At 39.0% G+C, this 26,313-nt stretch overlaps 2 protein-coding genes across 7 annotated transcripts in view; one reads left to right on the top strand and one right to left on the bottom strand.

Moving 5' to 3' along the window:
• Positions 1-490: 490 nt before the first annotated feature.
• On the bottom strand, positions 491-26,258 carry LOC136829479 (zinc finger protein 267-like). Of its 6 annotated transcripts, none has more exons than XM_067088216.1 (3): positions 26,126-26,258; positions 25,585-25,795; positions 2,353-4,429 (listed from the first exon to the last, which is right to left on the bottom strand). In XM_067088216.1, the coding sequence occupies exon 3, from the start codon at positions 4,375-4,377 to the stop codon at positions 3,346-3,348; it is 1,032 nt and encodes a 343-aa protein (XP_066944317.1). In that variant the 5' UTR covers positions 4,378-4,429; positions 25,585-25,795; positions 26,126-26,258; the 3' UTR covers positions 2,353-3,345. The 6 variants fall into 6 exon arrangements, with proteins under 6 accessions (XP_066944314.1, XP_066944317.1, XP_066944318.1 ...); XM_067088217.1 differs by lacking the exons at positions 25,585-25,795; positions 26,126-26,258 and adding exons at positions 11,120-11,427; positions 21,558-21,632; XM_067088214.1 differs by lacking the exons at positions 25,585-25,795; positions 26,126-26,258 and adding exons at positions 11,339-11,427; positions 21,558-21,632.
• Positions 25,165-26,313, top strand: part of LOC136829478 (gastric triacylglycerol lipase-like) — a 14,841-nt gene continuing 13,692 nt past the window's right edge. The window contains exon 1 of the mRNA XM_067088212.1: positions 25,165-25,247. The gene's annotated coding sequence lies outside the window, so the exon portion shown is untranslated. The remainder of the gene's footprint in view (positions 25,248-26,313) is intronic.

The raw sequence follows: 26,313 nt of genomic DNA, 5'->3' as shown, positions 1-26,313 counted from the left end.
TAATTCCTGCCAGTTAACTGAAACACCTTGGACTTTGGAGTGATATTACTTTTATATATATATATTTGTTGTTGTTCTATTATAAAGAAGACATGTAATCTCCATGTTATTAGAAAATAGCCATGTTAAAAGCAAAACATCTGAAGAGGAGTCTGTTTGAACAAAGTTTCATCACTCCAGAATATTTTCAGTTGAAGAGATAGTGTTCCGTTATGCAGAGATCTGTTACCATTATTATTGTATCTTAATTATAGGAAGCTCAGTTAAGTACATGTAGCATTTACCACTTGGATGATATTGTAACTAATTTTCTACATATGTCATTTGATTTGTGCCAATTTGCTCTGGTTAGTTAATGGTAATGCCTCCATAACTGGCTTTGGCTCTCTCTCTCTCTCTCTCTTTCAGTGAATTATCGAGCATGCTTTTTGTTGTGTATGTTTAAGATAATCAACTGTCAGATTCTTTCTCTCACATGGAATCCAGTACCTTATACAAGAATTTTTCTTTTTATTTGTGGAAAATCAAAGCAATATTGACAAGTTTAATACAATCAAGGTTCAAAGAAAAGTTTCTTTATCCAAGTTGAGCATTCTGCAGTTCTTCAAAAATGTAAGCCAAATAAAACAAAGTTCTTTCATGTGCCATTATAGTTAAAGCTCTCTTGTACTGGATGTATTTAATTATTCCTTTTAAAACAATCTGTAAAGCATATGTCTCAGGTCAGGAAATGTTGGGGGTTGGGGGGCTTTTTTTAAAATATGATCTTTCTTACACACTTGAGTTAGCTAATGCAAGCAATCATTCACTGCTTCTGCGTACACCCAGTTCATTCATCCATTTAATTTATAGGTTCATTCACTTCTTATACTCTTAATTAAGAACTGCATTTAGTTGCCATATAAAACATTTGTGGTTGCCATACAGTTTGTAATTTATTTCATTTTTGTTAAGCCCTTACAAGTTTATGCCAGTATTTATTTCTTTCATCAAACAAAAATTTCATAGTAGCTTACCTGAAATTAGCATAATTAAATCCTAAGTAATTTTTTATCTTGCTGTAGCCATATGAATTTTCAAAATAGAAAAAGCGTGTCTCTGCATTAATTGTGTTGTACTTGGCAAGTGATTAAGGGCTTTTATGCCAATAATCTAGTCTGAAAGTGTACAGTACGAATAATCTTGGTTCTGTTTTAGAATGGGAAATCGTCTGGTTTGGATCCCAGTGAATATGGAGTATATTAATTTCATGAGGAATTATTTGCCATGTTGAGCTTTTTTGTATATTTTGTTACTTAGCATTTAGAGATTGTCACAGTTGCTGGTGTCTTGTCTACTAACTTGATGCTGCTAACAACTTGAGCACCAGACAGAGGTTGTACTGGAGAAGCTGGTCTTGTTACTTACCGATTGGCTTAATAGGTTATATGCATACAACTAAAGTGTTGTACTCAAAGGTTGGAATAAAGTTTCCCATGAACTCATTTCTGATTTAGAAATTGATACATTGTATTTACCCTTTGTACAACGAATTCCCATTGGCAGACTTAGCTCTTATCACTGTCCCAAGCAAACTGCTTTTTGAATAATAATTCATTCATCTTTCTATACTATGCAGCCTTACTAAGAAAGGATGTTTCATTCCTCTTTGTGTCCTACATTTAATGCCAGTGCTGTAACCAAAATTTTAATTTAGGATTTTAGTCGGGTTTGGACAGTGCCAATATCTGGTTTTAATAGGTGTATTTGGTAATTGTTAAAACAGACCTCTTGCATTACGAAGACGGAATAATGTAGTCTTTTTTTTTTTTTATTGTGATTATCAGTGTTTTTCCAGTAAAATGATCTAATATAGTGTCTTTGAATTCTTCATTTACCAAGGTTAGTTATGCAGCTGTTTGTTTGGGACAGAGGAATCCCAGAGTATGCCTTTTTCATGATAATTATAATTTTAACAGGTGCAATAAAACATTTTGTTTAGTGAGCTTTTTTCTAAAAACCTGGTTGTGTTGATTTTTGAATGAATGGAAATGTTGACATTTCCACGCACCCGATTAGTAACCTGCTTCACTTTTGTGTCTACCAAGAGCAGGATTGCTAATCTTCATTTCCATTCTTTTGAACTTTTTCACAATCCACATATATTTAGTGCTCTGATGTAAGAAAAGCAGTATGGGAATGATAACTGCAAGCTGCATATCACATTGTTCTAAAAATACAGAGAAAACTACTTAGGATTTGAAAGTCAGCCAGCAACTCGGAACTGTAACCAGCAAAGAGAATTGCCTGAATATTACAAGAAATTATTAATAATTTTATAAATTATGAAAATCTTCTAAAAACACAAAAGCAAAGCAGTATGGAAAACTTTTATAAACACAACAGCGAAGCAGTATGGCAACTTTGACATATTTTAACCACAGCACAGCAAAAAAAAATAGCTGATAAACAAGGCAGATAACCTAACACTACAGAACAGACTGCAGTATTATGGGGTTAGTTCTGTGAAAGTGGTCTGGCTGCCTGCTCTCCCATCTTGCACTTTTCAGTTCAGTTATTTTACTAAAAAATCATGATGGTTAAAGTAACTTCCTGTCGACAATCTCTGGGTCTACTGTGGGTTTAATTTGCTGAGTTGCCAGTTTCAACATTTCATTCTTAATGGACTTGAGCAATGTCACACAACCACTCATGGATTTTTTTCATGAAAATTTAATCTCAAACCAAGTAAAATTAAAAAGTTTAAACACTGTAAGGAGACTTTTCAACTACTGTAACAAGTGTCCTAAAAAATCGTTTCAATAATAATACTTTTTATATATTAAACCTTCAAAGTTATGGCTTCCAAATAGTTAATGCAATTATGTGATGAAATGTGAAATCTAAATACTTCAGACTTCAGAAATTACACAGACTTTCTAGTACATACTAGTGAACAGACATGAATACTTGGTACTCCCTTGAACATAATAATGTACCACATACAAAAATACTATTTATTTATCCTAATATAAAAGCAACATTTAAATAAACATCTATAAAACAAATGAATGGAATGACCACTTTAAACAGTGTCTTAACATCAAAAATACAAATAAGACTAGTGTTGTAGACTAGAATAAACTATATACACTGTGTACTAAAATTGTCATGAATATAAAAAGAAAAAACTTGCAATACTGTACTTCCTAATAGTATGTAAACTCTTGGAAAGATATATTGGCTAACATTATCCATGAATTTCACATTACAATATCTATTCTAAATGATCCAGTGTTTGCCAACATTAAAACACATATGCCACCGTGCTATGAAATATAATTCAGGATAATCTTCAACACTTCATTACACCAGTTCACCTGTATGTCTTTTGATATGTTTTTGCAAGTGGCTCTGTCGGAAGAATGCAGCACCACACCTATCACACTTGAAAGGCCGTTCGGCTTGGTGACGCCTTTCATGAGACTCTAAAATAGACTTATCTGAGAAAGTTAATCCACATTTTGAACATTTATATGGTCTGCCAACTACATGTTTTTGCCTGTGGCTCTTCAAGTGACCTTCTGTGTTAAAGCCAGCAAAACAAAGGTCACACTTAAAGGGCTTTTCTTGGATGATCTTCCTTTTATTTGACATAAAACCATTAGCTTGCTGTTGCCTAGCAAGGATATGATACGGATTATTTTCTCCCATATTATGTTTGGTTTCCATATGTCCCTTGAGGTCTGTGCTGTACACAAATGTCGTACAGCAAATATCACAACGGAATACACCTTCTTCCTTGCTAACCTTTTGTTTCTCGAGGACATCAACTAAAATTCCTGATGGTGAGGATGACGTGGCCAAATCTGAATGCACAGGCTCTGAACTACCTGGTAAGTTCATCTGAACATCCATTTGTGCAACATCAGTAACTGGTTCATTCATACACACTGGTAATGTTAAAGTATTAGAAACTGGTGTTGCTGAAGCAGTCACCACACTAGAGACACTGAAAACATTAGAAAAGTTTTGTAAGTTTTGCTGATGGTACAGATTTGCCATATTCACAACAACTCCTGGATTCTGAGACGTTTCTACCAATCTGTGTTTTCTCTTATGCCAAATAAGCATACTGTTTTGAGTGAACTGGGCATTGCACTCATCACATTTGAATGGCATCTCTCCAGTATGGCTCTTCTTATGCCATTCCAATGTGCTATTATATGAAAATCTGGCATCACATTCATCACATTTGTAGGGCTTTCTTCTAGAATGAAGTCTCAGGTGCTGTTTCAGGGAATCTTGGCTGTTGAAAGTGGCTTCACAAAACTCGCACTTAATGTTTGTATCCCAAAATAAGTTCACATTCATGTTTGATTCAGCAAGATGCTTCATACAAAATCATTTAGATTACTGTATTGATTAGCAAGGTGCCTTAAAAATTTACCTGAAAATATAAGAAAATGAAAAATAAGCACAGTATAAAAAATAAGTTTTCAATAATATGATAGTCCTTTTTTTACTGATCTTTCATATAAAAAACTAAATCTTTTGAAATTTTATTAAAAAAATTTTTTTTTATATAAACCCTCCTTTACACTGGCCTCACTGTGCATCTGCACAAACTTTGGACCCTCCACAGTTCGTGCATCTCAGTTCCATTAACCATCCAGTGGCACACTTCAGTCAATGTTTTTGTATGGGCCAGCTATAAGTAACAGTCGTTGGTGGAGGTGCAATTCCTGTAAAATAATGGGGTTGTACCGACAAAACTTATTTTGATATTTAACATATCACATTTGTTTCATCCCAGCTATTTAGGCAGGAAGGCTCCGTTAGCTGTTGACCAATAAGGTAAGTACAGTATACTTAGATCCATGGGCTGGTGAAGAGAAGTGCGCTACTGAAGAAAATCTGTTACCCAAAAGTTTTGATGGATGGATGTACGATATTAAGGGCAAAAGCCCAGGCACTGGGGCCAAGAGGGTCATTCAGCACCCCAAAAGTTTTGAGGATGAACAAGGAGCCAAGAATTGAACCGATATCTTGTTAGCAAGGTTGGAGACTGTACACTGTGATCTGATTTAACACAGACATTGATGAAAATGATGAGTCAGTACCTCACACTTGCCCCAACCTTTTTTTATGGGCTCAAAAACAATGTCATTCTCCCAAAACTTCCCATCTAAAGCTAGAGAGGTTGAAACAGCCATAATTAATAACCTGTAACCTTCACTTAGGATGTCTTTGAATGTATACTAACAAGATCATGCTTAGGGGTACAGACAGTGCAACCCCCTCTCTAAAATGTTCACATTCCTAAGACAGATACAGCACTCAAAGCTCCAAGCCAATACAGAACATAATTTTTTCATTCCTAAAGATGTAGTAATATTACAGGATGATGAGACTAAAATGATACTGTCCAAGACTGTAGCAAAATTACAAGTATTTGCGACTTATCAGCAAAAATTGGTACATATGGCACATGAATACTTTGGCTAATCTTGCATGGATTACTTATCAAGAAAGACCCTGGATTTTAGTTACATATTGGGTACAGTATAAGCAAAATCCAATGAACAAAAAACATTATCTTCAGGGTGAGCTTCTCAAATGAAGCATGTCATGGATATTCATATGTCATGGATATTCATAAAAGAGTTGGTCAAATGGCAAGCTTCCACCCAGATGACTTGACAGTTCTAGGCTCCTCCCTCAATTTTGAGTTACACACTTCCAGTTCTAGTGATGAACTTAAGGTTCATGTGATGAACTTAAGGTTCATGCTCTTACTCAGGGTTAACACACATTTACTGTCTTTACTATTTACTGTCTTTACTAGAGCAATGTAAGAGCAGTAGACAGTCCAATGCTTGCAGCATGAAGATTCAAAGGCAAGTGGTGCCTTTTACTTACATTAAACGAATTCTACTATAGCTGCCATTTCCATTGGTACAGCTTGGCTGATGATACCTTTCATGAAATATCAAGCAGCTGTAAAAGTTATGACAGCACATAACTTCCTCCACAGCCTATCTCTCCATCATCGTGTCCCTTTGCTTACTTTTTGCACATGGTATGAAACCAGACTGGAAGCCATTGAGAGGAAACATGGCAGATCCATTCCATAAACAAAATAGCAGTAACCCATGCTTTCCTGTTATTCCTGCCAGGTCTACTATCAAGGACTTGGACCAAGCTCTTCAAAGTATACAAATGATGGTAGGACTTGAACATCAAGATGATCCCCTAACTTATGGCCAGATGAGAGAGGTGGTGGTAGGAGGCAATAACACAACCTCAATATTGTAATAGCAGCTGTCAGTGGCCTTGAAAGGATTTTGAATACTGCCTAAAAGGACAAGAGCCTGTTCAGACTGTTACTGCATCTGGCATAACACTCAAAGAGCTATCAAAACACAATCATGTAGTTATGCCTTATCTTGGCTCCTCTTTGGTTCCCTTGGATTCTCTGAATGATACAGTACTGTGTACCAAAAAGACCATCAGCTTTGGATCTTTGGTGAGCAAAGCTGTGCAAGGGTAATATGGTCCTTAATAGCCTTGAACCCTGGTGCAGTCTTCTCCTCCCATGTGACGTAAGTCTTTTTAGACAGTCTTGTCCATGATTCAAAATTACTTCTTGCTGCAGCTACTATCAAAAATACACTGCTTCAAGATTCTGAAGAACATCTCAGCAATTTCATGAGCACTTGCTTAAACTTGCTTTCTAAAACCTCTCATACCAAACATGAACGGCAGCAATGATACAAACACTTATTAGAGTACTGTACTTGGGATTTTTCATCAAAATTTTAACACTAGTGAAATCTGTACACCTCTATAAGAGGGCACTTTCGAGTTAAATTATATTCTTTTTCAAACTAAAAATTATGATAAAATCTGTCTGTAATTCTGGTTTTCAAACAAACTACAATACATGAGCTTACAATTGTACTTTACCTGCCACAAGCTATAATACAAGTACTATATCCAAGTTACGGTAACATCAATATAGGAACCCCAGAACTGAAATTTCACCTACACCTGTATACGTACAGGGTAATTAAAGTACACCAGTAATAGTAAGCTAACACTTTGTTCTACTTGTCAGCCAAAGGATTATCTATTACTGTAATCATACAAGCTTACAGATGAATCTCCATGGTTGTCATCTCCATAAAAGTTTTAAAGATCTCAAGATGGCTATAAGGAATGTAAATTCTAGGAATGGTGCCAACATGAAAAATGAGGTGGTTACTAGTTTGTGATGGAACGAAAATCTTTTCCAAGCATGTACTTTCTCTACCATTAAAAAAACCAGTTTTGCTTCCTAGCAAACCAACAATTAAACCAGAACTCAGAGATGGTGCAGTTTTCTAAAACTGATGGATACCAAGAAATATAAAAGGGTTTAGAATCCAGCATCTTTCATTTAGGCAAGACCAACTCTTTTCACAAATACTCTTAATAGCTGCTTGTCTGAACAAGAGCCCATCATCTAAAAACATAAGGGACCTTGAATACAATATGACAAATTTTCAATCAATTTGTATTTTTCTTAACTAACAAACCTGCAGCCTTAACATAAGGGAAAAATTCTCTAGCACCTGCTGGAGTCCAGTTAAAAAAGTAAAAGGATTTTGGTGGCGACTGTAGCTAGCCCAGATGGTGGGAAGGAGGGCATAGCCATCCTGCCTTAAGCTATCCCAGTTACAATACATTAGTTTCCTTTAGCCCAGGGAACTAAATGAGGGGTGGCTTGAGGTGGGCCATATGCGTTAAGACGACAGGCTTGTTAGTTATGCAAAATACGAACTGATTTAAAATTTGTCATTTGTTCATATACTGAACAAACCTTTGGTCTCAACGTAAAGGAGAGTTACTCTTGGAGGGAGGACAGAGAAAGCCTCAAAACTGACTGGAGGTATAGTGCACCTGGGCTCACTTCCGGGCCAAAGTAGGACATAGGAAGGCATCATATGCCTCTGATCTGTTAAATAAAAGGTTACTCAGCAGCCAGACATCTGGGTTAAGAGACGATGTGAACTCCTGTTACACTGTGTCTTGTAGGAATATATAGAACCTGTAATTGTCAGAGACAACAAAATTTGCGTTAGCCACCAACCTTGTCTGCTGCCATTTCCTTTCTCCCCTTGTAAGAGAAAGGAAGGGACTTTTTTCCATATATACATAGTCTGCACTGTGTAGGAACAATAAAAAAAAAACCAAGGGAATGGTGCTCTCTCACCTGTATCTGACAAGTTCCAGTGCATGATGGATTAATTCTCTCCACTGCCCACCGGTAGAGGAGAAAAACAAAGAGAAAGGAAGAAGACCAGTCATCCCAATCACTCTTACTTGCAAAACAAACATCTTAGGAAAGATAGAAACTGTCACGCTAGAGGCACTGGATGCGCTACACAACTTGTTGAGCAGCCACCACCGGACCCAAGGAAAGAGTCTCCAAGGACCTGTGGGCAATGTCTTGCAGACAGAAGGATGTGAAGGAGGTTTGGCAAAGCCATGTATCAGCCTTTAAAATCCTTTGAACCAACAAGTTCTTTTTAAAAGCAATGGAAGGGCCTAGACCCCTAACATCATGTGCTCATGCATGCACTGTATTGGCATCTGAATGTGAAGAACTGTAAGCTTGCTTGATTACTTCACATAAGCAAAAGGAGATAGTAATCTTGGACACTTCCTTCTTGTTCCAGCCTGTACTAACAAAAAGTCTTCGACAACCTGGTCTGAGATGTTGAGTCCTTTTTAGATAGTTATGCAGTGCCCTGACAGGACATAAAGCAATTCTTCAGGGTCATTACCAACAAAATCTCCAAGGGAACAGATAGAAAAAGACTCAAATCTGTCATCATGAAACCAGGGATTTTGAGTCTTTGCTACAAATTCCAGGACAAATTCAAAGGCTACAGACCCCAACCTCTTGTGTGTTTAAAATCAAAAGAGAATCCGTGAAGTTCACTAACTCTCTTTGAAGCAGCCAAGACTAAAAGGAAAATCATCTTAAGGGTTAAATTTCTATCTGATGAAAACCTTAAGGGTTCGCATAGACCATGTGAGACTGCTATGCACCAGTGTTAGGTCCCAATTAAAAGGTCTAAGATCTCTCGGGGGACAGGACTACTCAAAACTCCTGAGAAGCAGAGAGATTTTCCACGAAGACAATAGGTCTACATCCTTCAAACGTAGAACTAAACCTACAGCAGCCCTATAGCCCTTGACAGCTGACACCGAAAGTAGTTTCTCCCTTCAGAGAAAGATGAGGAAGTCTACTACTTGTTGAATAGTAGTTCCAACTGGAGAGAAACCTCGTTGACGACACCAATCACAGTAGACACAGGTGTAGAAGACCTGAGATAACAAGACATTTCTGATGTCGCTCTGTGAGAGAAGCCTCTCACTTGCAGGAGATACCGAATAGTCTCCAACCAAGAAGAGATAGGGACCCTACCGACTGGTGATACCTCTCAATGTGCAGTTGAACACAGAAGGTTGTGCCAAGGGGGAATCTCTCTCGGTGCTTCTGTCAGCAAGGCTGGTAGATCTGGGTACCATTCTGTGTGTGGCCACAAGGGAGCTACAAAGGTCATCCAGAGGTCCTGAGAAATCATCACTCTGTTGATAACTTGGTGGATTAGGCAAAAGGGGGAAAGGCGTAGACATCCAGATTGTTCAAAGGATGTTGAAGGGCGTCCTCTGCCATGGTCCAGGGATCAAAGTAATATCATGCGTTGTCAAATATTTGGAATCATTAAGTACCTTGTAAACCAGACTGCACAATGATTCTTGGAGGGGACAGAAGGGTGAGTATCACCCACCAAACCGTCCGTTAGTTAACTACCTACACCTAACAACCTTGTTAGTTTGAACGGCCGGTTTTCCAGTTGCGCTGAAGGTATTTCCATATGTAAAGACCGAAGATTTGTATTCGGGTAGGAACATACTCACTTTTGTGCTATGCCTCCCAAACTTCTAACAGCTGCAAGGAACAGAGTAGGAAAACAGGATTTTTCTGGTAGAAAAAACAACTGAACAAAGTTAACAGCGAAGGTCAAAAACTATCAAAGTACAAGGAAAGCAATGGAAAAATATATGCTAAAAATAAACACAAAAATGTGAAAAACCCCTAAAATTGAAAAGGATTAATTCTAATCTAACCTACCTTTACCTAAGGTGCAGCATCTTACTTGACTGGGAGCCTTCACCCCATGAACTAACTAAAACAGGGGAAAAAATTCTCTGACACACAACACAGGACCTCCAAACCTTGGATTAGTCATCACAATCAATAATAGCCAGTCAATGATACCTCTTAAAGTATCAAAGTATTTTTCAGTTATTTCTGAATAATAAGAACAAAAGTTCACTTTAGTTTTTTGTATCTGATGAAAAACCACAAAACTGCACCATTCCTAATATTTGAACCATTTCCAAAGAAACCCAAGCAGCTACTGAAATCCTACTAGTGAAGTGGGAGGTGTCTGGAGAAGAGTGCAGACTTCAACATTTGCAACATCAGGAGTCTTCATTGTCTAAATAAATAACAAAACAATTATTCTCTGCAACTCAAGGTTAAAACATGGGTGGAGCAAAAATTTAAAAAATACCCTCAATATTTGTGTACATGTGCAAGAAAAGAAAACTACAGAAATTTTCTCATTAACCATAAAATATCCTACTTATTATCAATTTGCACTTTGTCTTCCATGAGTTTAAAAAAACACGATATCCTATTGTATTGATTATAATTCTTCTAAAAGACTATTAAATTAGTGAAATAATTTTTCATCCATTAACAGCAAGTAAATTTTTGTAACTTCAAAACTTCAAGTTAAGTCATAATTAAGCCTACACTCCTCAAAGAGTAGCTCCTGGTAAATGCATACCTGCCCACTCCTCAAACTGGTAAACTCACACCTGCAAACATCATGACCTAGCAAACATTAAGGTAGTGAATGTTTCGAGAAAACTGACAGTGTTTTCTTTTAAGTTGGCAAAGTTGGCATCCAAAAATAATATGAAATTATTGACTATGAGCAAAATGAAGGCATGGTACAGTAAAATTGGCACTGCGATTATCAAATTGGTCATTTTTGTTACATGCTTTATTTACCTTGGCTTCTGCATCTGTCTGTCTGTTTGGGTCAAATCTTGTAACTTAATTTTTGACCTGTTCCCTTCGTCCGATGGACTTGGAATTTTGCATGGTTACTCAATCCCGGTGACAAAACAACCTTACATGATCAGTAAGTCAGCAGTGACCTCTAGTGACCCTACAGTGACCTCTCCCAGTATCTCAGGATTTGTATGAAACTCTCTGGATTTTTCATACCTTCTTTGGCTCAGTAGAATAAGTTGATAACTCTACGGATTTTTCAAACTTTCTTTGGCTCGACAGGATATCACGTTCAATTTCATTACCTATAATCATGAATTTGTTACAATTTCTGTCAAAACTAAAAAGTATAAAATAAGAAAATATGAAAAAATGTTCAAAACACGCTTTTATTAAAATGCACTAAAAAGCAACAAATAATTTTTTGAGACATACAGTACCAGGATTTTCTTACAATTAACCATGCCTACAAAAATAAAAACGTGGGTGCCAAACATGGAAGGAAATGCAACAAGAAATATGATTTTTTTTTCTTGTAGCATTTCCTTCCATGTTTGGCGTCATGCTTTTATTTTTGTGGACATGATTAATTGTACAAAAATCCTGGTGTGTCTCAAAAAATTACATTTTACTTATAGTGCATTTTAATAAAAGCATTAAAAAAATTTTTCAATGAAATACATTCTAAAAGTCTTATAAAGATGTCTTCTTTACCCATTAATTACGATCCTGCATCGCATCTATCAACGCAGCAAGAATCTCATGTATATATTTGTATATGTAGAATTTTCTGGCCTTTTTGCCAATATATATTTTACCACTGTATGTACATTATGTCTCTTGTTATTGTTATTTGATTGACTATTAACAAACACAAATTGCTCTCACTCAGCGTGCGAGTCACGGAGAACTGGGGTCGGGCACCACGTTTCCGTACGTGTGCTGCTATGTATACCTTACGCCCAGGTAATAAATCAATCAGTACCCAATTCTGTCTTCTTTGACCTCACAACTGGTGACCCAAGGAGCGATGGTAAACACAGCGGTTTTGGCTTCACCATTAACAGACTCACTACGGCCACTTTACCTTCAGAGAGCCTTTAACTGAACCATACAGCGACAAAGTTTAAACCTCTGAAACCTCCTTCCTCAAAGAAAACCCACACCACTAATGGACTAATTACAGAGTACCTTCTTCAGGAACATGAATGGTTTGGCCCTGCCATTTACAATTCATGTCAACCGTATTCAGAAATCATTAACCCTTAGTGGACGGATTGAGCTTCAGTGTGAAGTAAAACAGGTTTGGGAGGTGGACGGATTGCTCTTCAGTGTGAAGCAGAATTACGCACCACTGTTACGGTAATAATGACTCGAAACAAAGATGCCAGTACTTCTATATGCTATAAATTCACTAATGGCAACTTTTATACAGACGTGAGAGTTCCGCCTGTATCAGTAATGCTTGTGACTTCAAGGGGGAAGGTACTGCATCTCTCTCTCTCACATGAGTCTTTGTGTAAATTTGCTTGTAAATATACGAAGGGGTTGCTATTGTTTTTTGTTTTTGTCTTTTACGATAGTATGTCGGTTGTAAATGTAATTTTACAAAGAAAATTGCAAAGAAATATTAGAAAAAGCATGTAAAAGTAAAAAAAAAATTTACTGAATCTCCCTCCTCGTAAACTTACATGAATATTTTACAACAAATATGCAAAAAATTTGTTACTGCTTTTATTTCTTATCTGTTTTGATATTGTGTGAGCAGTAATAATAATTTCACAAAATCCAAAAAACTTATTTATTAGAAAAAACACATATAAGTTGGTAAAATTTACAATTGTCTTGTAAATGAGGCCCCACAAGGGGTTGTAAATAGTCATTTTCAACTTCTCGTGGAAGGTAGGAAAAATTTTTTAGAATTTTTTTATTTATATAATATGAATGTACGTGTAATTCTCTTTCCACTGATGTGATTTTTTTTTTATTTTGCCGACCTCAGAGTTTCCACGGTCTGGGGTGCTGCACATTGATACCCAAACAACATTAAAGGACTAAATACGGCGCTCATTTTGCGTTTTGGTGTGTTAAAATGTCAGACACTGAAGTAGAAAGTCGTTCCGAGGACACACAGATCCTCTGCATCCCCTTCTCACCTTCGAAGGCAGCAATAACCCAGGCGATCAAACTGCCACCATTCTCGCGGCAAAATACCGCATCCTGGTTCCCGCGCGCAGACGTCCATTTCCGTGTAGCTAAAATCACGGATGAGGAAACCAAAGTAGACGTCACCATGACAACACTGCCAGAGGAGGTCTTCAACAGAATCACCCCATGGTTGGACTCGCAGCCAAGCAAAGTCATGTACAAAGACCTACAAAAGAAACTCATTGACACGTACTCCATGCCCGTCCCAGAGAGAGCCCAACGCACCCTTGACCTGATGAACCAGCCCCTGAGGGACGCATCACCCAGGGACGCCTGGCACGAACTACGAGGTCTCCTGATGCTGCTGGCCTTCGACTCAGACAGACGGAGGAGGGATATCAGCTTGTCGCAGGAAACATTCCTGCGGCTCCTCCCGCAGGAGGTAAGGGCACAAATCATGGAAGCAGACGCACTCTCGATGGACGAATTGTTGAGCCTCGTTCACAAACTCCATGAGGCCGCCACCAAGGCCTCCAAGCATGCCGCAACACTGGTAGCCCGCAGCGTGGTAGCAGAAGCAGCCGAAGAGGGGGACATGAAAGTGGTGTGCAGGAAGAAGGCGCCACTACAGCAGCAGAAGATGAGGACAAATCCAGCCTGGTGTTACTTCCATCGGAGGTTCAGAAAGGACGCCAAGAATTGCAGAAGCCCCCCTGCTCTTTCACAAAAAACCAGGAAGGTGGCCACCCATAGCAGCAGTGGCTGCAAACCTTAGAGAATCCCAGCCAGTAGGATTCTTCATCCACGACACCATATTGGGAAGACGGATGCCAATAGACACGGGGGCTATGCAGTCGGTATTTCCGCCATCAGGGGAGGACCGCGACCGCACGTCCAGCACCGCAGCCACACTAGGGCCACAAATGAAAGCCCCATCCATTGCTATGGAACTCAGACCCGCAGAATATCCATCCTGGGCCATAAATATGAATGGCCCTTCATCATCGCAGATGTCAAGTTTCCCTTGCTAGATGCTGATTTCCTCGCACAACACGGACTGCTGGTAGACATCAGCCGAAAACGCCTGCTGGATACCGGAACCTGCTGCTCCCGACCACTCTCCGCCGGACCAGGAACGCCCGCCATATGCTCCATCTCATCGAACAAATACAATGCCCTCCTGCACGAATTCCCAGATATCTTCAAGCCAGAACTGCGTCAGGTGCCAGGTACCCAGGCCAAGCACGGCATCCATCACCACATCATCACCACAGGCCCACCGACACATGCCAAGTTCCCCCGCCTGCTGCCCATGAAACTCCAGGATGCTAAACGAGCATTCGCCGAGATGGAAAAGATTGGTATCTGCAAAAAGGCATCGAGTCCATGGGCGTCCCCACTCCACATGGTGAAGAAACCAGACAGTTCCTGGAGGGCCTGTGGGGACTTTCGTCAGCTGAACCTAGTGACAACACCAAACCACTATCCCCTGCCAAACATGCAGGACCTAATAGGAGCCCTGCACGGGGCCAAGATATTCACAAAAATGGATTTGCTCAAGTCCTATTTTCAGGTGCCAGTACATCCCGACAACATTCCGAAGATAGCCATCATCATGCCGTTCGGGACATATACCTTCTCCTACTCCACCTTTGGCCTCAGGAACGTCGGGTCCACATCCCAACGCCTGATGGACAGTATCTTGGGGGACCTACCTTCTGCGTCTGCTACGTGGACAACATCCTGAACTTCTCCAGGTCTCCGGAGGAGCACCCGGGGCATGTCCAGGCTGTGCTGAAACGCCTTCAGGAGAATGGATTGGTCGTCAGATTCGACAAATGTACCTTCAGAGTGGATAAGGTAGACTTATCCACGCCCCCTGATACCCACGTCACGAAGAAAGCAAGCATTCGACATCATCCACGGGCTGTCCCGTCCATCAGGACAAACAACAACGCTCCTGATGACAGAGAAATTCATGTGGCACGGGATCAGGAAGGACATACGAGAATGGGAGAAGAACTGCATATCATGCCAGACAAGTAAGATCACACGGCATACGGAATCAGGCATCAGAGACTTCCCTCAACCACGAAGGCATTTTGGGCACATCCATGTAGACGTCGTAGGACCTCTGCCACAATCAGGGGACGCCAAATACCTCCTGACAGTCATAGACCGTTCCACAAGATGGCCGGAAGCAACCCCAATGGTAGAAGCATCAACACACGCCAGTGCGGAAGCCCTACTATCAAGTTGGATAAGCTGTTTCGGTGTGCTGGACGATATAACTACAGACACGGGCCCGGCATTCTTGTAAGAACTCTGGGTCTCCCTGGCACGCCTGATGGGGACAACACTCCACAGTACAGCGGCATACAACCCTGCGGCCAACAGTATGGTGGAAAGGACCCAGTTCATTGAAAGCAGCTCTGATGGCACGTTGTGCTGACGAGAATTGGAAGGCGCAGCTGCTGGGTCTCCGCACCGCACCAAGGGCAAACGGCAAGTAATCTCCCACACAAAAAGGCTACAGCAAAGCATTGGCTGTACCTGGAGAATTCTTCCCCACAGAGCCAGACAACCCGGATATACCTTCCAAGACTAAGAGAAATTGCAAAGAAGTTCGCGCCCTGCTGGAAGACTTTCGTGGACCGGACCCATAACTTCAGCCCAGAAGGCCTGAAAACCTGTACACACGTCTTCATGAGGAACAATGCCCACTGCCCACCCTTGACCAGACCATACAGAGGACTATACCAAGTCGTCAGTAGAACATCCAAGGTCTACCTCATCAACATCCATGGGCGGGAAGACTGGACTGCAGACCCCGGGAAGAAACCGGCAGACGTCCCAGAATTCCTCCACAAAACAAGACCTCGCATGAAGAGATCAGCATCCTGAAATGAGGCCGAGGACGTCCCAAGGGCCGCACTAAGGATGTCATCCGCCCAGCAAAACCACCAGACAACTCAGCAGTCGAAACCGCCCCACAACCGCAGATATCAAGAACTCGGGGTCGGCTCCTACTCCCAGGAAGATACTGTGATTAACATTCAACAGATCTTCCAATCATTATTTCATAATAACTGTCTTGGGGGGGGGAGTAAGCTACTTGTAAAGACGTCTTCTTTACCCATTAATTACGATCAAGTATCGCATCTATCAACACAGCAAGAATCTCATGTATATATTTGTATGTAGAATTTCCTGGCCTTTTCACCAATGTATATTTTATCACTGTGTACACATTATGTCTCTTGTTATTGTTACTGTATTTGATTGACTGATAACAAAAACAAATTGCTCTCACTCAGCGTGCGGGTCATGGAGACTGGGGTCGGGCACCACGTTTCTGTCCGCTTGCTGCTATGTATACCTTATGCCCAGGTAATAAATTAATCAGTACCCAGTTCTGTCTTCTTTGACCTCACAGTCTAAAATAACACAAACAAGCAAAACTGGTAACTTACTTTAAAGGCAGAAAAACATTTGAGCAAAATGAAGTCATAGATCAAACGGCCACTGGAACATACGGTATTTGCCGGCGTATATGACGTATTTTTTTATTTTTAAATGTACCAAAAAACTTCCCTGTGTCCAATGCAGGCAGCCGTATTAGGGATGGGTAACCGAGCGCTAGGCCTAGCCTACGCCAAGCATATTGGGTAGGCACAAAAATTTTTGCTAATAATAAAACATTGAAAAACAAGCCTAATTATTACAGTAAATTGTGTTACTGGAATAAAGTATGAAATCATATGTAAATTTATAATCACCTTTAAAGGAAACTAGGTAAATGAAATTTACCATAAATAAACTATGTTTATGACTGTCACAGTAATACATAAACGTTCTTTAGTTATGGTAAATTTCATTTAGTCTCCTTTAAAGGTGAATGTAAATTTACATATGATTTCATACTTTATTCTGGTACACTCTAACAATATTGCATTTCATGCAAAGAATCAAACATTTTTCCCTACAAAATCACTTTAAAATATCTGACAATAAATGTATGATGAAACATATTAAATTGTTTTTTTTTCCACAAAATATCCTTGTAAAATTGGGGTGCATCTTATGCAAGGGTGCATCTTATATGCTAGCAAATACGGTAATATAAAAACAAGGTCCACACTATGCAATATAAACTGATGGATCCAAATCTCCCATACGTCTGGGAAATGCTGCGATATCTCCAGATAGGAAAGCCAATTCTCATTACTTAATATCCCCTCTGCTTTCATACCAGAATAACAAGTACTGGACACACATCCCTCAAACAAATTCTGTCAAAATTATCAACATTTTCAGTTTACCAAATTATCAATTTTTTTTTTTTTACAAAAGCTGTAACCTGTTAGATACAATCTAATTAATATTATCCTTAACCCCCTTTCACCAGCCCTGTCTGATTTTTAACTCAAGTGGTCTGGATACCCCTTACCTTTACCTAAAAATGATGACAAGGAAGTGTTCCTAACCAACCTTACCTTAGTGCCCCATCCTAAATAACTGGCAGCTGATGGCATGTGTACATATTCAGTAATATGATTTCAATATTGCACATATAAACTTCACTCCTTTTTTTTAAGTAAAATTGGGAAAGGTCATTACAGGTGAAGCACTTTGTCACTTTAAGTGAATTGTATTCATATAAATGCTAAACCCCTTGAACACTTTTTAAATTGTACAAACAGTTTAGAATTGTACAGGATGTCAGCCAGATTACTGTGGGAGGGGAAAATCCTGAAGGTCAGGTAGGATGCTGTATCCTAGGGTAGTCGGGTTATGAGCTATCCATAATTTAAGTACATTTTAATGGTGCTGATGCAGTGATGCCCTTCTGGTGGGTATATTCTTACTCTAATTCCTTCCAAAATACAGACGCCAATACATAGATGTAAGTTATGTCTGGTCTAAGTTACAAGGTTCAGTGAATAATCACCAAATATACTTCAACCAAGCCTAGACTAAGTTAGAACTTTAATGTAGTTGGCTACTAGCGGATTGCTATGCTACTACAACTGCAAAATCTTTAATCTTTCAATAAGAAGAATGTTTCCAGAAAACCAAAAGAAAATATATCACTATAATGGTCTCAAGTTTTGACGGAATAAGTATTAGCCTATATGAAAAATTGCAAATTCAACAATAATTTGTATTTTTCTTAACATACAAACCCACAACATCATGTGATAGGAGTAGCCTTAGGCGCACATGCACAGACGGCTATGGTAGACTCGCTTTTAGAGAGTAGCACTAGCTATAAAAGAGGCCAGCAGGACCAGCATCCTCCAATTTGCGAACAGCTGGATGGAACTGTGATATTTCACCCAAGATGCATAAGAGAGAGATAGGGGAAGAGGAGAGGCATGAGGTGGGTAATTAAAAACTCACATCATGTTGTGGGTTTGTATGAAAATCATATACTGTACTATATCACAATAACAGTCTCAAGTTTAGACGGAATAAGCATTATATGAAAAATGTCAGATTTCATGAGCAACCACTGGTTTCCTGAAATGAACTTCACACATCACTGATAACATCAATTATTTCACCCAGAAAGACTTGATATAACCCCTTTCATGGTAGCAGTAAAGTTGGAGCATGAATTATAAAACTTCAATTTTTTCTCTATAAATTGTTATCTTAGTGTATGCTAAACTGTGCCAGGTAGCCAGTTCAAACTAGACTAACAAGATTGACATATAATTGATCCAAGGTGTGACTGGAACAGTGTAAACAATGTAAGTGTACAGATATTACAAACGCTACCAGATAGTACATCACATCAGTTATGCACATATTGTAGTTCCTCATTGGGCGAGTCAGTAGAGTTGTCAGCTAGCACTTGCTAGGCCCGAGTTCGAGTCTCCAGCCGGCTAATGAGGAATTTATTTCTGGTGATAGAAATACATTTCTCACTATAATGTGGTTCAGATTCCACAATACGCTGTAAGTAACCAACTGGTTCTTGGCCACATAAAATAAGTCTAATCCTTCGGGCCAGCCCTAGGAGAGCTATTAATCAGCTCAGTGGTCTGGTAAAACTAAGGTACACTTAACTTACGCACATATTGTTCTGCTATGCACAATTTCACACTGGGGAGCCCAAGGAGACAAAGCCCCTCTCACCCCACCAACTCCTGCCAGGTTAGGGCAAGAGGCCCCTGGGGTAGGTTAGGTTAGGTTACATATTTCTGCTGTTCTGCTTTTTACAGGCTGCAACCCAAAAAATAGGCCTCACAGGCGCAAGTCTTCCGCACTTTTACAAGAAATCATCCAAACATATAAATTGGATTTCTGTTTGACTTCAAATTAAGGAAGCTAATCAGTAAGACCTTAACCTAACCAAATTAGTCTGTATCTGATATCATACTCACTTAACTGCAGACAAGGGACTCGGTTGTTTTGAGTAATGGTATTTCTAAGCAAGAGCTCCACATGGACTCTTACCTTGGAAATTGACTTTTCCCATACTTTTAGTGTTGCTGATGAAGGAGGTGGTATTGTTTATTGTCTGTCAATTATTATTAACATCATATCTACCCAACATGGCTGGGGACCCTTTGGGAACGCAGGGTTTTGGAAACGTTGGGAGAAAGACCGGACCGCCATGTTGTTGTTATGGAATGGTTCTATGCATACGCAAGTCATCAGGGAGCCATATGTTCAAGAAGGGATTGGCTAATGAAACCTATTATAAAAGGAACTATACTAACCTAATGTACCCTACGCTAACCTAACTTAGCAGGCCATGTTACTTGGGTTGGGGTTACAGGTTCACGGACCCCCCCAGTGAAGGAAACTCCATTTTTTACCAAAACTCCCCTGCAACACTGCACATGTATGATACCATTCCAGGATGGCCAGCGTACAACTTCTGAGGTTAATTACCAGTTAATTAGTTGACCGACAAAAAATAACGGTAATTCTAAGCCGGCTGTCCACAGTGAGCTAGACTGTGGCAATTGGCGTTTTTATGTTATTTTACTCTACTTGCTTTACAAGAATTTAAAGTAATATTTTGTCGGCCGGTTGTAACTAAACTGTAATTGACCTTTGAAGACTACACGACTTGAATTACCTAACGCAGGGTAGGTCTAAGCCGGCATTCCGGCAAGCCCGCCCCTACCTCCATAGCTAATACGGCAAAACTGTAACCAGTAAACACCTAGGGGTTGGTATTTTTAGGGTGTTTACTGGTTACAATTTTGCCGTATAAGCTATGGAGGGGTGGGGCTTGCCGCGAATGCTGGCTTAGACTTACCTGCGTGAGGCAATCAAGCCGCGAGTCTTCAAAGGTCAATGACAGCTTAGTTACAGCCGGCCGACAAAATATTACTTTAAATTCTTGTAAAACAAGTAAAATAACATAGGAAATCGTCAACTACCATAGTCTAGCTCACCGCGGACAGCCGGCTTAGAATTACCAAAATAACAATAATTCTTGATAAGCAACCAAAATACTATAGAAAAATCAATTTCCAAAGTAATAACCCCATGCAGACCTATTGCTCAGTTCTACCCGAGTAACCTACATATGGTCATTACTTGCTAGGCCTGGCATGAGTAAGCTGGGCTGTGAACTGACTAAAAAAAAAAAAAAAATAGGTCTACATGTACCAATTCTTACTTGACTCAAGTTCGCTCAAAATAAACTAATTTAGTTTTAGATTAACAGCACAGGAATTCTTCACTATTTACTAAAAAGTTATGCTACATAGGCCTAAGTCTATAAGGTGAACTGTTTCGCCATTCTTGAGGTGGCATTCAACTGGATCTGCGTTTGCCTTTTGATCCTACCCTAAGCTAGGACTAGCCTAATTAGGTTACTCTTAACGTATCTTCTGGTTTTATAAAGCAAAAATATTACAAATAAAGATACGACATCTAACATAAACAATGATAGACTGGCAGTGCTTGGTGTAGGCCTACGTAGCCTAAAAGGGTTGACCTACGTAAACTTGCCTAGGCCTAGCAAAGGTAGCCTACACTACAGCTGGCTGTGGCAGACTTTCATTACCAGTTACATACAACAGAAATGTTACTTAACCCCTACGAGAGTATAGTAGGCATACGGTTCATTTAAATAGTCTAAAATCGTTTTTGATCAACCATTCAACCCTACTGCAGATCGGGAACTGGCTTAGGCCTACGCCTAAGTTTCATCTAAAATAATATGGTTTACGCTACAGAAAACTCAACAAACAATAAAAATCAATCATACTGGCTATTTATTTTTACTTTCTTTGTAAAAATAGACGTCTTAACGTACCATTTTTATTGATAAATGCTGAGGAAGAGTCTAACGGACCCTTCTTTCCGCCTGGCCAAGTCACGAACCTATATCAATCAGGTGTAGCTACCATAACAAAAGATAGGTTATGACTTGCTTTATGACCATCTATTTATTTCAATTTTGCTTTACTGTTCTCTCGAGGTCTATTTATTTCAGTTTTGCTTTAATGTTCTCTCGAGGTTTTACAGCATTTGAGTCTCAGAGGAGTACATGTATATAACCAAATATCTGTATAGATATCCAAATTTCTGAGATTTTTCTTCATTTGCTTTCAACGTCAATTTGTTTGACCTGTTTCTATAGATATTTCACTAGGCCATATACAAGATTTTCCCTTTATTTTCTAACTTCTGACATAATATGTTTTATAATGTACATTTGAGACACACGTCTCCTTGCCTAAACTTACATTGTTCCGTCCATATCATTTTCTCTGTTATCTGTATTAGTTTCTTAATATTTCCGAATAATTTCCCTAATTCGCTAATTATTATGTCTCTTTCATTCTTAAAGTACCCGTTATCATTTTTACCTTTATATAATATGACAATAACAATTATCACTCGTTCTTTCAGCATCTTTCCTTCATTCAAGCATAACTCACGAGAACACATGAGACAGAGAAAAAGACGAATGGAGGATATGATAAAAAAAAACTGAGATGGGTTTATTAAAAACAGCCACCCTGATTAGGGATTACGCTGTAGAGGATAAGAAGAAAAGAAGGCATTACCCAAAATCCCTGGTCAGCTACTCGCAGTGATACTTGTAACCACTGTGTCACTGTTACTGTCACAGCACCCCCATCAACTCCAAGCGTCTTTCCATTCCTCAGCCTTTTAATAGCCAGCCTTACATCCTCAGCAGTCATTTCCTCAGGCATTTCCAAACTCACAAACCCTTTCCACTCTTGCGTCATTCAGATTTGCATTTCCTTTATCTTCTACTTTCAATAAATCTTCAAAATACTGTGCGACTATGTGGCATCATTTTATACAGCACTTTATACATTATTTATATTATTCATTAATGATATCCATCTATCACTAAACTGCCTTATGAGGCACGACTGTTTATCATTATTGAATAAGCTGGCCTTATGCCAGCATAAGCTTTCGCTTCACGGTGGCTGGTAAGTGACAGTATGGTGCTGAAGTTCGTATGGGTCCCTGTGAGGACCTCTGGACTTAAAGCCAACCAAGAATCATATGAATTATTCACCTTATGCAGTATCATTCCGTACTTGTCATTCAAGATGTTCTCAAAAATCATGCAAACTTGTATTTGCTTAAATATAAGTTTTTAAATTTGATTAAAGAAGACCAATCGACTTCATGATTTGCATAATGACTAAGGAAATATTATCTTAACAAGAAATTTATAATTATCTAAACACTCATATGGGACACTGCATTCACTTCATTATCATTGTTCCTTTTCACTTTCACTCAAGCAACAAGAGGCAAAGTACTATGTTATAAATTAATGCACTTACTAATTTGAACCTTGCATGGACAGACGACCATCAAAGTCAATAATACTTGTATATGGGCTCTGCCACCATCTGGCACGTGCTCATCCGTGAACCAGAGCGTGAACTTCAAGACTGGTTTTTTTGTTGTTTTCTTGCAAATTAAGAGGTCCCTTTCTGAGATGTTATTTCCGCTGTTCTTCTGAGCTATGAAAAACACTTGCGTCTAGAATGTTAGTGATGATTTCCAGATTCTTCTTGATAAGTTTCCGTTGGTGTCGAATCTCCTGATTGAGGCTTATAGTATTTCCTTCAAATCACCGATTTTATTTTCAATACTCGGTTCGTATCAGTGTCAGTTCCAGCAGACGAGTCGTATCAGTGCCTCTTGAACTTTTGGTTTTTATCTTTATGCTTTATTGTGTTTCAAAGTCTTGATGATATACTTTTGATTACACTATCATAAGCTGGCGTACAACGTCAATGTCAAGATGATTTAAATTTATAAATTATTTATTATGCTGTTATTATTTTCATCAGAACGTACTGGCAACCTGGTGGTCTGTAATCAACCACTTTCACCTGCTCCTAAAATTTGCCGAATCATGGTTCCCGTTAACGAGGGATTTCCTTCATTTCAGTGGTTAACACTCTCTCTCTCTCTCTCTCTCTCTCTCTCTCTCTGTGTGTGTGTGTGTGTGTGTGTGTGTGTGCGCGCGCGTGTAAATATTAGCATCTCCATGATTACTAAGCTTCTGTTAGGAAATGTAGTTAGAATGGTAATCTGTACACTGCAAAAATTGGTAAGCTACAGGCATTGGACATAAGAAGAAAGACTGAATGAAATATAAAATTATTTATTGTTGACTGAAGGGACAAAATGGAGACTAAATGTGACAGCATTTGTAAAACAAGAAGATACTTGCAAAGTGAAAGTTAGCTAAAAGTAAGGGTTACTGAAGTCAAGTGATCTGCAGTGATGAGTGCAAGGAATAGAAAGAGCACCTGGAGGTCATTGTTATGGATAGCAGTAAAATGAAACAAGAGACGAATCACCGAGTAGGTGAGGCAAGGAAGAATGCCTAATTTCGTCGGTTCTGAAACAGAAGAACATCCTGATGCCAAAGTTAGAGGCATGAAAGTTCTCTGAGTTTATTTTTCTAAGTGAAGCTGTTTGTGAATATTGGACGTGAAATACAGAAACAAACTGGAGATTGTTGTGATGAATCTATCCAGTCTAGGTGATGAGAGGATAAACGTGCTGATGTGTTAAACAGGTTAATGGATTGTGAAAAGAATTATGCTAGTTTTGAAAGTGTTTTGGTCACGCAGAGATAAAGGGAATATATAGGTGCTGAGCTTAGGGCATGGGTCAAGTCAGCACAAGTTTAATGATGAAATGGCTCCAATATCCTGGGAAAAGTGAGAGATTATTTTAGCCACAGATAACTGGCCTGTGTATGTCAGGTATAGACTTATTACTTGCGAGTAATTTCCTGAAGGACTGTTCGGATTTCGGAAGTGGATCACTTACTTCGATTAGCTTAAAAATTATTAATAATAATTAATAACTCAAATCCTAGCTATAGTATTATCAAAATTAAGTTATGCCATCCTGTGAAATGCTTGGATATTCTCTTCACTGAACATCTATTTTCTTTAGCTAATTAAGAAAAGTGGTGCTTCCTCTTAATCACCTATTAATACAAGGACTTATTTTGTGTATAAAATAGAGAAGAATACGATCTTTAACAAAGGAAAGTGGAGGTCAGGATCATATTGTAGATCATACGAGGAAGTCGAAGTTCTAGAGTAGCGAAAGATACGGTACCATTATAAAGCAAGTAGCAGAGGAAAATAGTTAAGTGATGAAAATCGTTAAATGAGATCTGTTGAGTAATGAAGAATCGCATGTCACAAGAAACTCGAAGGAAAATTATACGAAAAAAAATGAAGCGAAAACACCACTTAAAGTAGAACTGAAGAAAATCTGTGAAGCAAATTAAAGGCGACAATAACAAAAAGAAAAGAAAAAACTGGAAAAAGCGATGAAGTACGCCAAGAGGTAATACATTAACGTTAAACAAATTGATGGTGAACTAGCTGAATGCTGGTCATTTCTACGTCAGCAACTGGAAGGTCAACCGGTTTGATCTGCCCTCCGAGCCGTTCACTTCCAGAAGTTTAGATCCAAGGTCAGCTGGAGACCATTGGCCCTAAAAATGCAAGTTCTGAGATGGGGAAGGTCTAGGACAATCACTACCGATCTTTTTGCATTAAGTATTTATTTGAACTAAGAAGTATTACTTACTGCTAAAATCCCGAGTTGTGTTTTGTGTAGTTTTATATAATAATAGTACTACTTGTTGCTACTATATATTGATATGTTAATTGTTCTGATTTACATTCGGAGGCTACCATCCATTTTGAGACACTTAATTAAGACTATACATAACAATTCAAGCCTTGGCCTAAGTTAACAAGAGGGTACCACATAATAATCTTAGGACTATTTTTAGCTGAAACTGGTACCTTAGGTCGAAGACGGACGAATCTTCATCTTGAGGTTAAGGTTGAGGAATGGAAAGTCTGACTCCTGCGGTTTCTTTAATGTTTCTTAGTTTTTAACGATAGGTGGATATATTGTGAAAGCAACTTATTCTAGGGGTATTCCTTCCGTATCGTTCCTACTCTAGAACTGGTTCTTCTACTGGTTCCTATAACTGGTTCCTGAACATGTTCCCTGTAATACAAAGTTCACTTATGATAGCAGTCTTGTCCCAAGCAGCATGCAGTCCTCAGCCTAGGCTATACTGTACTTATGACTAACTTAATTGTTACACAGCACAGTTAGTCTGGCTTTACGTTCATTACATAAGTGGCATTTAACTCAGGAATTGACATTTTTATAAAACTTATGGACGAATATCGCACATCTTAGCCTACGGTTGGTGGTACAATTGCAACCACTTGCAAGTTCAACGTGGTGCAACTTACGTAACATTGCCATAACAATACAAAAGAACACGTTCAAATGACAACATGTACATTATAAACTAAGACAAGTGCATACCTTTTACATGGGAGAAATGGCTTTTCAAATGGAAAACAAGGGGAGCTGCGTTTCTTTCCCCTCTTGGTCGTCATGCATATCTCGAACATTGTGATTTGAACCTTATGCAATTAAACACCTGGTTACATTTACGCACTTACGTATGCACACTTGATCATAGACAACCTCAACTTCGAGTGGTTACCTGA

This window comes from Macrobrachium rosenbergii, chromosome 44 (genome assembly GCF_040412425.1).
Source record: "Macrobrachium rosenbergii isolate ZJJX-2024 chromosome 44, ASM4041242v1, whole genome shotgun sequence".
Taxonomy (NCBI): domain Eukaryota; kingdom Metazoa; phylum Arthropoda; class Malacostraca; order Decapoda; family Palaemonidae; genus Macrobrachium; species Macrobrachium rosenbergii.
This window is presented reverse-complemented; position numbering and strand designations above follow the sequence as displayed.